Source organism: Hemitrygon akajei, chromosome 11, assembly GCF_048418815.1.
Source record: "Hemitrygon akajei chromosome 11, sHemAka1.3, whole genome shotgun sequence".
Classification (NCBI taxonomy): domain Eukaryota; kingdom Metazoa; phylum Chordata; class Chondrichthyes; order Myliobatiformes; family Dasyatidae; genus Hemitrygon; species Hemitrygon akajei.
In genome coordinates, this window is record NC_133134.1 from 30759386 (window position 1) to 30773738 (window position 14353).

Sequence of the window (14353 nt, forward strand, 5' to 3'; positions counted from 1 at the left end):
CTGGGCTGTTGGACAGGTGCAGTGAGCATATTCTTTTCAGTTTAATTTAGATGGCTTCATTCAAGTATTGTGCATTCATTCTATTTAAAGTACTGCACAAACCCAGGTTATATCAATTGTTGGAAGCAACTCTGATTAGATCAGTTGTACGTTTCTTTCTGCTGTGGAAATAAAATAGATTATAGTTTGATTCAAATTTCATCACAGCATTTTCACCTTCAGAAATATTGCAATGAGTTGCTTGTGAAAGTCATAGATTGCTGCTCTGGAACGCAGTATATCATTGTCACATTACCGGGTTGTGTTGTCACACAGGTAGACATAGGGCACCAAGAGTGAATTTCCACAAAATATAGATTCACACAATGTACAAGAACTAGCAGTTACACTTAATTGCACTACTGGTAAGATGGCAGCGTGCTTGGACACAGAGGCCTCTACGGGTTCAACCAAAGGAGTTTTTAAGCATTTTTTTATGATCGCAAGACACTGCTGGAATTAAGAACTTCAGTTCGGGCCAAGACCCTTTGCCGGGACTGGAGAGGAAAGAGCTGAGGAGTAGATTTAAAAGGTGGGGAGTGGGGAGAGAAGAGAGAAACACAAGGTGATAGATCAACCGGAAGGGGGAGGGATGAAGTAAAGAGCAGGGAAGTTGATTGGTGAAAGAGACAGAAGGCCATGGAAGAAAGAAAAGGAGGTCGGAGCATCAGGGGGAGGCGATGGGCGAGCAAGGAGATAAGGTGAGAGAGGGAAAAGGGGATGGGAAATGGTGAAGGGGACATTACCGAAAGTTTGAGAAATTGATGTTCATGTCATCAGGTTGGAAGCTATTGAGACTGTTCCTCTAACCTAAGTGTGGCCTCATCACGACAGTAGAGGAAGCCATTGATAAACATGAACAGTGATTTCTCAAACTTCTGGTAAATTACCCCCCCCTCACCATTTCTCATCCCCTTTTCCCTCTCTCACCTTATCTCCTTGCCCACCCATCATCTCCCTCTGGTGCTCCTCCCCCTCTTTTCTTTCTTTCTTTCACCAATCAAATTCACAGCTCTTTACATCAGCTCTCCCCCTTCAGGTTTCACCTATCACCTTGTGTTCATTTTCCCCCTCCCCCCCCACCTTTAAAAGCTTTTTTTCTCCAGTCCTGCCAAAGGGTCTCAGCCCGAAACATCAACTGTACTTTTTCCCACAGATGCTGCCTGGCCTGCTGAGTTCTTTCAGCATTTTGTGTGTGTTGGATTTCCAGCATTTGCAGATTTTCTCTTGCTTGTGATTGAAGAACTTCAACCCCATCAGTGAGTTACTCGTTGATGGAGGAGTTGGACTTGGTGTAGACCATGTTGCTGCCTGATACAGAGAAGTTTCAGAGTTGGTGCACGAAGGTGGTGTGTAGTCTAACAGCGATTGATTGTCTTGGACATTTTTCTTGTCATTGCAAGATGCTGTTGGACATTGGAAATGTGGAAATCTGCAAGTTAGGACTGTTGGTGGGACCAGCACCTGAAGAGCTGCATGGCCTTGGTTGTAGCGTGGAGTAGATCTGCTGCGGTGTCGTCTGTTGCAGCTGGCCCCTTCCAATGTTCAGTCCGTGATCGACGAGCTGGATTGCATTTGTCTGCGGATTGCTGGGGCTTGTTCCTGCTGACAACATCCATGGACTCAGGGATTTCGGCTATATTATATTCTTCTGTGTGTTTCTGTTTATTAGTATACTATGTGTGGTATATGTGCCTTGTGCTGTGTAAGACTGTCAGTACTGTTTTTCGTATTTTGGCCCCGGAGGAACATTGTTTTGTTTGGCTGTATTAATTGGTATTCCTGTATGGTTGAATGATCATTAAACTTGAATTTGAACAATGTTATGCGAGTGTCTATTGTCTCTGACTGGAGCACCTTAAGTAAAAGTATATTGGCATTTTTTTCAGTGCAAGAACTCTAAACATATAGATGATCAAATAATGATCTATATCACATTATAAAGCGTATCCAAAAACTCTTATCTTCCAGTGGATTCTAATGATAGTCTCTATGGGAGTGACCCCAAATTCTTGGCAGAAATTAATAAGCTTTCTGAAACCCTCATTGGACAAATCCTTGACCATCTCAAGACTCTCGGAAAAGAGGAGGTATGAGATTAATTGTCTGATGTTAACAATGTTTTAATGTAATGTATTTAAAGTCTCATAAAAGTACTTGATATTAATGTTTCTTTGTAGAGGCCAAGGACTTTATATAAAATGAGTAATATTTTAGCAAGCAGGTAATTGTTCTCTATATTTCATATTACTGACCCTGTGTTGCTGTCATTTTCATAATTTTTGACGGGCTGAAATTGAGTGCAGTTCTGAGCCATTATTAAATTGTTTAGAATGTATTTTATAGGAGATGAAAGATTTACAGGGTTATATCTCTTCACAATTTAATTTTGAATCCATGCTCAAACCCCGCATGGTTAGGGAACTGGGGGGGGGGAGGGGGGGTTGGGAATCTGAGAGATATTTGCACAAAATTTAAAACATTTTATCTCTTTGTGCATTTAAAATATTCACTTGAAGTGTAGATTATTTTTATTATCACATTATCACTTACAAAGGGCTATTTAGCCATTGCTACCAGCTTCCAGAATATTCAAGGTGTTCCAATGGCAGGCTTCTATGGAAAATCCTTGCTACAGATCAGAACTCCATCAGCGCTCTTGTAGGGGGGAAAACAATACAAGACCATAAGACTTTGGAGCAAGGTTATTCAGCCCTACGAGTCAATATCCACCATTCCATCATGGCTGATTTATACATGCATTAGTCATCTATTCAGAATACTATATCTTAAAGCACCTTAAAAGCATTAATGTGTCAATGTATTTTGGTTGTTTTGAGCATCTTTAAAATAGAGGGCATTTTGTACTGTGCTACAAGTACATAGGACATACAATATACTCACAATTATACAGGCTTTATAAAAGGTATGGGGATTGATATTACAGTTGTGAAAGAGGGTTATGGACAATAGAGGAAACTTGAAGGATAGCTGTTTCTTAAATCATGTCTACTTAGTGATGAGTGTAGGATTTAGTCAGGACCCAGAAGTAAAGAGATTACACTTCAGTCTATATTAGCTATCACACTTCTGACTTTGTCTGCTATGATTTTCCCACCCCTCCCCCCCCCACACTCATGCCATATGCTCCCTGCAGAATTATTGTCAACACTTGCTTACATCAACTCTCTCTACCTCCCTGAACTCTCATCTCGCATCCAAGATATTTTCCCTTATTTCTCAGGAAATCCACTTTGGTCATGTTGATTATGATGCTGTCAGTGCGCCAAGAACATTGCACTTTGGAACTATATTATGTTGTTATTACATCTGTCTGAGGCAGCACTTGTTGAACATGTCAGCTGACAGGAAATAGCTGTTCTAGGATAGCTAGCAGACTTTCTCATTAAAATAATGTTTCTTTAGAAAATCATACAATCTGAATTGCCATGTCTGGTAAGGAGATGTTGGGAAAATCTTGCAGATATGTCCAAAAATTCATCTTCTGTTTTTTCTTAAAATAGAAGGTTAATCTTTGGACATATCTGCAAGTTGCTGGGGCAAAGTTAGAATTCACAGCTGCAGTTTGCGCCTTTATACATACTCTGCTTATTTGCAGTGGTTTAATGTTTTCAAATGATTGTCACTGTTGCAAATCAACAGGTAATGATGCTCATTGACACAAGCCTAACTTTTACAAGAGATATTCTACTGTTTGTGAGTTTTGACCAAATTTCCATGAATGCTTCCAGCTAGTGATAAAACTTCCGTAATCTGATGTTCAGATTATTGTCACAATATACCTGATACAGAGCACTGTTTTAACAGGGTCTCTGAGGAATTCCAAATGAAAGGATTTGTCCTAAAATGTAAACTCAGATATGCAAGCTCTATCCTGCTGACTATTTTATTTCTGGCCCCTTATATATGTTTCAGGTATAAAGAATATTTATTTGCACTACATACTATGAAAAATCTTTTTTATTTTACAGACTTTGAAGCGACAGAGTACATTGAGCTTGTCCTTATTTAACAGTATCCTTAGCCATGGAGACCTGAAGAACAATAAACTTAATCAACTAACAATAAATTTGTGGAATCTTGCTCAAAAACATGGGTTTGCTGACACAAAAACCATGGTAAGTACAGCACTATGCTGTTATGCATCCTTGCTCTCTTTTACCACAAATTTGCTTCTTGTACAGCAGTGGATTTGAAACGCGGCATTCTTTCTATTGTCATTTATTTTCTCTTGAAATATTGGAGATGATTTGTTAATGACTGTAGAATGTTGTTATTCTGGGAAAGAAAGAGGGGTAAAAGAGAGGTAGAATAGGAATAACAGTGAATTATCAAGTCAAGTCAAGTCACTTTTTATTGTCATTTCGACCATAACTGCTGGTACAGTACACAGTAAAAATGAGACAATTTTTTTCAGGACCATGGTGTTACATGAAACAGTACAAAAACTAGACTGAACTACTTAAAAAAAAACAGAAAAAAAACAATGCATAAAAACTTTTTTTGTGCACATAAAGTGCACAAAACAGTGCAGGCATTACAATAAATAATAAACAAGTCAATAGGGCAGTAAGGTGTCAGTCCAGTCTCTGGGTATTGAGGAGTCTGATAGCTTGGGGGAAGAAACTGTTACATAGTCTGGTCGTGAGAGCCCGAATGCTTCGGTGCCTTTTCCCAGACAGCAGGAAGGAAAAGAGTTTGTATGAGTTGCGCGTGGGGTCCTTCATAATGCTGTTTGTCTAGAATTATAGCAGAGATTGTTTTGTTTTGAACTACTTAAAAGGAATTTTAAATTGGCTACTAAACCATCTCTTGTCCTCTTGACTTAAATGAAACACATTCGTTTTTTTTTTACAAAATGAACTGACTTTTGTACCTGCGGTTAATATTCTACTTGATTTACAATGGATTTTTCCTTGGCAAAGTTATTTTATTTGAACATAAGTGAAAAGAATATTCACCATGACGCAGAAATAGTTTATGTTTCAAAGTATGAATAGCTGCAGTGCAGGAGTTACAGTTCAGCCTACTGGCTCACCACTAGAGCAAGCAGCATGTTCCATCCATGACCTCTTTCTCTGAGAGCTTGCAATTTCTTTTGCACCATGTTTATTGCGTTTCCTGATGAAGGAACATGCCGCCACCACCACTTCTGCAAGTTGTGCATTCCAGCAACATGCAATAACACATAAACGGTTTTCCTCATGTCACTATTAATTCCCTTGCTCTTTGCCCTGCATCCTTCCACCACTGGAAACAGCCTCCTACTAGCACTCTGTCCAATTGCTTGTCTTTGTTTTTGGGGTGGTGCAGTAGCGTAGCAGTTAGTGTACCGCGATTACAGTGTCAGCGACCTGGCCTTGACTGGAAGGAGTTTGTATGTTCTCCCCATGACCACGTGGATTTCCTCCAGGTGCTCTGGTTTCATCCTGCATTTTAAAGATTATGGGTTAGTGGGTTAATTAGTAACGAGTATAATTGAGCAGCGTGGACTCATTGGGCTGGAAGGGCCTGTTACTGTGCCTAATCGCTTAAGTACTAGCTAAGTATTTAAGATGCTTCTAACAAATCTCCCGCGTCTCCTCTACAGGGAAAACAGTCCCAAGTCTGTCCTTGTAACGTTAGTCCCTCATTCTTGTAAATCTTTACTGAAAACCGCTAATGCCTTCACGACCTTCCTGTTATACATGGTGAGAAGTGAATGCCATGTTGAGGTTGGACTAGTGTCTTATAAATTTGAGTACATTTCCTTGCTTTTGTACCCAATGGGTTCATTGATAAAGTTCTGATTTTTTTGTTTTTCTGACTTATTAACAGCTTCCTTATCCTGCTCTGTCACTTTTTCGGGACTCTGTCCTCCTTCTTAGAGCAATTTTCTTTCTTCCACAGTGCTTCTCATTCTTTGTAACAAGGTGCATCACCTTGCATTTTTCATTAAAGAACGGAACTTCATCCGCCGTGTATCTACCCTTTCCACCAGCTTGTTACAATCCATCACTACTCTTTTCACAGTTTACCATACTTCCAAGTTTTGTATTTTGTGCAGCAAATAGCAATTTGCAACCCAGCCGCCACCACCCCTGCCAAAGTCTGGTTCATCAACGTAAAAAAGTGAATGGTCCTAAACCACAGGGAATAGCACAATTCACCTTTATCCACCAGAGTTTTCAGTTGTCCTGTCATTTATCCGTAATTAGTTCAGCAAAAGATCTTAAGTGATGTTGCCATATTTAAGACTATAAGATTAGGAGCAGAAATGGGTCATTTGGCTCGTCATGCCTGCTCTGCCTGACATGCTTTTTTTTTTCTCAACCCCATTCTCCCACTTTCTCCCAAAACACTTAACTCACTTCCTTTCAAGAACCGATCAATCCCTGCTTTAAATATGCCCAATGACTTGGCCTTCACACCCTTTCATGGAAACGCATTCCACAGATTCACCACCATCTGGCTGAAGAAATTTCTCCTCGTCTTAGTCTCAGCAGTGTCCCTTTAATCTGAATATGTACCTGTTGATAATTAAGACAATTGTAACAATGCATTCTAGGACCAACAAGAGACTGGGCTAATTAGATTTAAAAATAAGTAACAGACTGGCTTATAACCTAACTACTAGATGAACATTTTCCCAAGTTATCATAATACTACATTTTTAAAGAGAAAGGGAAATGCAAGGCTTGCTTTTAAGTTTTTAAATTTTAAGACTAACCTCAGTGGAATTGGACATAGTAAATAGAGAAAACTCATCAATGGGTTAAAAGACATATTAGTGGGGTTACAAGAATAGCATAAAGATTGAGGGGTTCCCACTGCTAGCATGTTGGTTAATTTCTAGCTCTTAATTCATTCTGTTGCTATTTCCAGCACTTGGAGTGCTTGTCCAGGTTGATTTGATCGAAGTTTTTAAGGTGGAGGAAAATGGAGAGGAGCTATTCCTTCTGACTGGGTAGATGGTTTTAAGGTTTGAGTCAGAGTGTTCAGGAAAGGACACTGATGAATACTGAGTCCAGAGAAAATGTGGAGTTGTCTTCTGCAAATAGCAATTAATGCAAGTCTAGCCGAGATTGATGGAGTTTTGTTAATTATAGATATTAACAGACTGAGATTCAGATCATATACTACCCAAGATCCTTTAAATGTTGCAACACGATGAAGGCAAGAAAGCCTATTGTTATTCCTATTTGAAATGGGGAGGGATGTTAAAACATCCAAACTATAATTCATTAACATCATATGAAACTGATGTTTTGGATGTAGCATATTTGTCATTGGTATTATATTTGGAATTATAATCCATCAGCTTTTTAATATAAGTTTTTAAGGTAAATAAGTAAGATATTCTCCTGCTTTTTTTAAAAAAAATTACATTCTTTTGCTAGTAAATGAAAATCAAAATACTACACTAACAGAAATCTGAAACATAATCAAATAATGCTGGAAACATTTAGCAGATCAGTCTGTGCTGGTGGTGTAGTGGCATCCGCACCAGACTTTGGAACAAGTGGTCCCAGGTTCCAATCTGGCTAGCTCCTTGCACGAGTTCCACTTAAGCGGGGTTGAGTGTCGAGCTAGCAACTCGGCCTTGTAACAGAAGCAAATGCTAGAACAGAAGGCAAGATTGCTGCCCAATGTGCTAAATTGATGTGGGGAGTTTTTAAAAAAACTCAGCAGATCAGGCAGCATTTGTGGAAAGAGAAACAAAATTAATATTTCATATTGAAGATCTGTTGTCAGTTTAGTCAGCTTTTGCATGGGTTGATTGACCTGAAATATTAACTCTGCTTCTCTTTCCACATATCCACTGAGCTTTGCCGTCATTTTGCATTTTTATTATACTTTTTATTTGTCAATTTAATTAAGAGCAGAGCTCTGCTAAATATCAGGGACCGATTTTGCCTCCCACCTGCTTCTTGATTTTAAAAAGAATCATGGATAAACATGTTTTGATGCAATTAGAATACATTTTTGTAGTCAATTTTGTAATCACCTTCATTTGTTTCAGAGTGAACCATCTGATGTACATTTCTTGCATTTTCTTTTAAGGTGAGGACATTAGAACACATCAAACGCCAGAGCAAACAACCAAATATGAGTCATTTTGCAGATCTAGCATTGAGACTTCTACTGCAGTCACGAACATAACATAACCTCTTGTTCGTGTCACACAAATTTACAACTGCCAATGGGAGATGTCCGCCTTTAGTATGGAACAATTACTTCAAAAGTGTGTTCATTATTTCATCTCATTTAAATGACTAGTATGTCTGCTTCTGCTAAAAGCCTACACTTAAACGAAGAAGGAAGATGGCTATGCACAAATGAAGATGTGACTCACTTGCACAGAATGGACTCTATTTGATCTAGCTGGAGAACGTGATGAAGGCATGATCAGCAAGGGAAATAAGCTTGTCTTGGTTTTCTGTTTCTAATATCTGTATCAGACCTACACGAGAGAACTAAACACAGGTTGCCTATATTTCTGATGCCCTGGCACTCATATGAGACCCAAGGAAAGAGGAAAATTTATGTACTTAGAGATATAACGAAGATATGTAAAATTAGAAACTACAATTACCCAGCACTTGAACAACTTGAAAATAATATTGGTCAGTGAGACCAAAGCACATTTAGTAAGAGTGGAATGGTTTAGTTATAGTTAACTTCATTACATTATGTAGTATGATCTTCTAGATAAGTCAGGATAATTGTTGGACGTTCCCCCTCCAGTACATTTAGTACTAATGTCAGATTTTGGTCCTGAAATTTCAAGCTCTAGAATTGGTGATGCAACACTTATTACTTTGGCTCAGATAAGTACAGAGAGAAAATAATTTTGTTTGATTGTTGCAGATTGTTCACTGTAAAGAATCTCCTTTTATCACCACAGCCATCAGACTGTTAATGAGTGGTTACCTATGAAGCTGTTTGAAACAAGCTTCCACACAGCATTCCAACTGATGTCTGAGCTAAGTAATGTTGATGCACTGTACACAGTTTTGAACTAAAGACAATAGATACACATTTACTTGAGGTATGCAAAAATATCATTATTTGATTGAGCCATTGGATTTCATTTTATTTGCAATATAAGTGAATTGAAATAGTCCTAGGCTGTATGTTTGTTCAGCTTTTGATTATTTTATATACTAGTCTACAATTCATTACAAATTGGGGAAAACAAAATTTTCAGTACTGTCATTTAGGGAAAAAATTGAGATTATTTTCATAGGCAACTGTGTAAGAACTTGAAAAGATTATTCATATTTCTTCATATTGAGAATGTCTAATACAACATATTTTCTGGAAAATGTTTAGCAGTCTTCAATGTGGCAGTATTTTGTGCTTGCTTTCTAATCCAAGCTCCAGAATTGGTACTTAATGCATATAATACAAACTAAAACTTATGAATTTATCAATAGCAGCATAAAAAGTTAATTTGCATTTTAGATTAATTTAAAGCAAGCAAAAATAATGTTTTGAATTTTTGTAGAATTGAAGCAAAGTGCAACTGTTTCAGACCTGTTGGGTAAGTTCACAGTAAAATGTAGGACATATTATTTGTTCATCTTATTTCTAAAATAACTACTCATTACATGATGACTGAGAAACCAATGAATATTGCATTCTCAATGTGTTGTAGCCTTCATTTTTACTTGGTAAATAAAAAAAAAGAACAATTAAAATGTGTGATAGTTTAATGTCAACATTCCCCAAGTTTATTTATCCCTGTTTTTATTTTTAAGCATTCCTTTTGACTAGCTTTTTCATCAGCAATTTTCATCATGAATTTGTTTTCCCTTCTTTGTCATCTTCGACTGTTGTGAACCTAATTTTCAGTCTTTTCAAATCTGAATAAAATTAAATAAGCAGAGGATGCCACCATTTAAAGAATCCGAATTCCACTCAATAAAAATGTGATATGCATAATGGGTCAGCTGAGATCCATTGGTTGCATTTGTGTGTTCTGTGGTGAATATTGAAAGCCTCATGCCCCTGCTGCTTGAGCTCAGTGCTCTCAAGTTTAAGGAAGAATTGGTTATTGCAGGGCACACAGGGAGCAGAGTTTTTCCTTGATTGTAATGCCTAGGTAGTGGTCATTACAGCTGAAAATAACTTTGAAAAATTGTAACTCCAAGGCCAAATATCAGGGTAAGAAAGATGTGGGCAGGCAGTGCAGGAAATACCCAGCAGTCGAGTTTTTGTTGGTAAATAACTGAAAGGAATATCACCTTGATGGAATAGGGTCTGGAATAAACAAAGATGCAAAAACAAACTAAACGTAGGGCAAAAAATAGAGGACATGGAAGTTTCAGCGGTTGAGGGATATGTCGGCATTTGTTTCTGCCACTAGGCTGGCTTGGGAATGTTGCCTCTCTCATGCCAGAGTAAAGGATGTCATGGGTGACATGTACAGTATTCACTGAGGCACAAGAGAACAGCAAGAGGTTATGGCTCTTGCACCATATCAATTTATTTTCCTGGAATAATAAAAGTTTGGCTTGAAAAATGGAAGTGAGACTTTAATATCCCTGGCTATAAATTACTGGAAAATATTACAATTGGGGAAGGGTGGAGTGTATTATAGTGCTGATGTATTATTGATGCTATTTAACGAAAATACTGTGAAATGATTTTTATTTGATTCAAGGTCAGAACAATGCAAGTAAAAGCTTTCAAACTCTTGTAAAAGATGGCACTTAATCCAAATTTTTTTTAAAAATCATTGAGGATCTGCAATCATTAATGGTATAAAAATTCAGTTTGCACTACGTTGTCCCCAAATGTTAGAAATAAGGAAGATGACAGTTTTCAATAGTATTATGCACATTTGAGGTGGTATTCCAACCGAGGGTTATTTTCTTAGGAATGTAGGCAGGTTTAAATGATTAGCTAATTTGATGAAAGAATTGACAAGTATATTCTGAAGAAGCAGAGATTTTAGACACAGATTTTGTAGATGCTGAAAATCTTGAGCAACAGATGCAAAATGCTGGAGGAGCTCAGTAAGTCAGGCAGCATCTACGGAAGGAAATAGGCAGTCCTGATTTAAAACCTTTTATTTTCACTAACTAGTGAAAAGTGAACTTACTTCCATTAAATTTTGTTACTTTTGACATAAGCCTGACCAGGTTATTATTAAATATAGGGACTTTTGAAGACAACTGAAATGAATTATACTTTCGCTGATGGAACTGCATTACAAAAAATGCTGTTTCAGTTGTATGGTATCTTTTACAATATCAGGATGTTGCCATGTATTTTACAGCTGCTGATGCAGTCACCTTTCTAAGTTAGGAAACACTGCAGCTAATTCATAAACTTAAGGCTTCTCTAAACATTCATGTGATATCAGACAGTTTACTTCTGATGACTGAGGAATAAATATTAGCCATCATCATGTGAACAACCTCTCTGTTCTACAAATTATGCCATCGGATCTATTATTCCAACTCAGAGAGGAGCTGAGTTCTTTAGTTTAACATCTAATCTGATAATTCTTACACTGCAGAATTCAGCCCTACATTTGAATGCCAACTTGTACATTTTTTTCTCCTCAGTCTTCAGAGTTGCATTTGAAACTGAACTTCTGATTCAGAATTAATTGCATTAGCCACAAAATCATGGATAACTGGAGCTACTTTCCAGTCCTTAAAGTGGAAATTTCAGCCAGTCCACATGGGATACGACCTGATTTACTAGAAAGTTGACAGGGCGGATGCTAAAAGGCCTTTTCCTCACTGGGGGTTATCTAGAACAGGTGGGTATAGTTATAGAATACAGGGTTGCCTGTTCAAGATAGAGTTAAGGAAGAATCTCTTATCTGAGAGGATTGTTGAATCTATTGGAATTCTGTGCGCTGGAGGGCTGCAAGCTAAATTGGTATCATTTCATTGAATTGTGGAATCAGTTAAGGTGCATAATTGCCAAATCCTACTCTAAATCCATTTGTTTTCAGAGTTTGAAAATGTTATTAGGTATTTGACACAATACCACATAATTTATAGCCAAATTTAAGCCTATTCAATTAAAGGTAGCAGATATAGAAAACTGGTTACAGAACTGAAAATAAATATTTGTGATGAACAGCTGTCTTTCAGACAGGAACCATCACATCCCTCGAACCCCGTCTTGCTTCTGTTGTTTGGATACTTGCCAAGCCTTGGATGAGTCATAATTTCCTCCAGTTAAATATTGTGAAGAGCAAAGCCCTCGCCATCAATCACTGCCAGGAAGTGTATAGTTTTGTCATTAATTTGCCCTCCTCCTTGGCCACTGAACCGGAATGTTCACAACTGTTTTTATTTGGCCAGAGGTAAGGTTATCATCCTATGTGAACAGCATCATCAAAGTGAACTATCTTCATCTGTGATAAAGTTTGCCTCCATGGATTTTTTTTGCCCATCCTCTGTGAACAGTTCTCAATGCATTTGTCAGCTGTTGCAAGCGTTCTCCTGCCTGGACACTCATTCAGTAAGCTTCAGCTCATCCTTTTACCTGTTGTCCTCACTGTGCTTATAGATCTGCAAATGCAGAATTTCATCATTTAATTTTCTCAGTGGCCTCCCTATTCTGAACTCTATAGTCTTGCATCGTGCATCCCTCCTTTTAGATTACAGTTGCCTAAACCGCTCATCCTTTAAGATTGTCCTTAAAGATGACCTCTTTGTCCAAGTCCTTGGGCTTTCAAGCAGATACCTTCTTTTGCTCAGTGTCTATATATTTCTGAGTATACATGTGAAGTGCCGTGGGATGTTTTCTTTGTTAGATGCTCTATATAAATGTGAGCTGACACCTTAGAAAAACCAGGAGACTCTCTAGAGGAGGTTCTGTCACTCCATGTCACATCAAAGACCAGTTATAGTTTTAACACTTGATGTGCACAGACAAATAATTGGCAGAGTGCTTTTTGAACAATGTTGCAAATTAGACTCTGTGAATGTAGGCACACTTAATTCACTGAAAAATGTCTCTTGATCAGTGCAGCTTGGATCTTTAAAAATTTTCTTCCATACCCTCCCTCATGATTTTCTCTGTATTCCATCTGCACTCTGACCATTGACTTGTCTGAGTTATGTCTGACCTTGCATGGAACCTCCAAAGTTAATTTTCCCACCATGCCTCATATCATCAGCAAAGGTGGACACTTTATTTTGAGGTCCTTACCTAAGATACTGATACAGATCATAAAAAGCTGAGTATTGACCCTTCACCAATAACCAGCTACTTAACAGCATCTTTCAATTCTCTCCCTTCTTTCCTGAAGAAAAGAGTGCTGCAGTTACTCTGTGGTCTGAACGGAGCCTTTCCGAATTAAGCAAACTCAATGAGCTACCTCGTGAGGTAGCCATTTCTCTAAGATCCTTGAATATAGGTTATTAGGTCCAAGGGATTATTCAACTTTGGATACCATTAATTTCTCTGGTATTATTTTTTATTAATACTGATTTTAATTTCCTCTGCCTCATCTCTGGAGACTTTTTGTATTCTGAAACCTTGTCCAACTTTACAAGTTTGCTACAGCACCCTTAACTGCTGCAGTCTGTTTCTTTACATTTTTGGAGTTCTGAATTTGATCAATCAGAACTATTTACCATTATGTCTACAGCTGTATTCAAACCACCCAGCTTGCATTCCTCCATCCTCAAAATTTACATTGGCTGTCATATAAAAGTTTTTTTGGCGTGTTTTTAACTAATTTTCCCCAAAGTTGTTTGTGGAACAAGCTGCCAGTGGAACTGGTGGATGCGGGTTCAATTGCAACATGTATGACTCTTATAAACTACAGTGTATATTGAATGATTGAAAATGTTAGAATACATTATACATTCCAAAATAATGCAGGAAGCCTTCAAAATTAGAAGTATAATCAGTCTTCCTGGACAGACAAAATACTGTATAGCCACTTGGGAAAATTATACATACGTGCAACACCATCAAATGTCAACTTTGTTTTACTATCACTTCATTTTATCCTTATCTGGCTTGCAGGTATAACTGGCGTAACCTGCATTTATTTGCACTTGATCTTGAAGTCATGAGCTATCCTTCAGAATTTTTATTGTAGTCTTTGTGTTCAAAGTACTCACACAGTTGTTGGGTTTACAGATCCAACAACAATAATATGAAAATGATTTATTTCCATGTCAGGTTACAGTGACTCTTGCAGGTAGTGGCATTGTAAGTAGTAAAATTTGAGATTCTGGAAGCTGCATTCAACACAACTTTGGTGGGTTGATGCAGTAGATTTTGTAGATCATATGCACTGCTGCAGTGGGAGACGGAATAAATGAGT

General features: G+C 37.8%; 1 protein-coding gene across 1 annotated transcript in view; it reads left to right on the top strand.

Annotated features, from left to right (window-relative positions):
* Positions 1 to 9743, top strand: part of vps35l (VPS35 endosomal protein sorting factor like) — a 113066-nt gene extending 103323 nt beyond the window's left edge. Inside the window, exons 29-31 of the mRNA XM_073060560.1 lie at positions 2011 to 2129; positions 4032 to 4178; positions 8104 to 9743. Of these exons, the coding sequence (XP_072916661.1) occupies positions 2011 to 2129; positions 4032 to 4178; positions 8104 to 8202 (365 nt within the window). The 3' untranslated portion in view covers positions 8203 to 9743. The remainder of the gene's footprint in view (positions 1 to 2010; positions 2130 to 4031; positions 4179 to 8103) is intronic.
* Positions 9744 to 14353: the final 4610 nt, after the last annotated feature.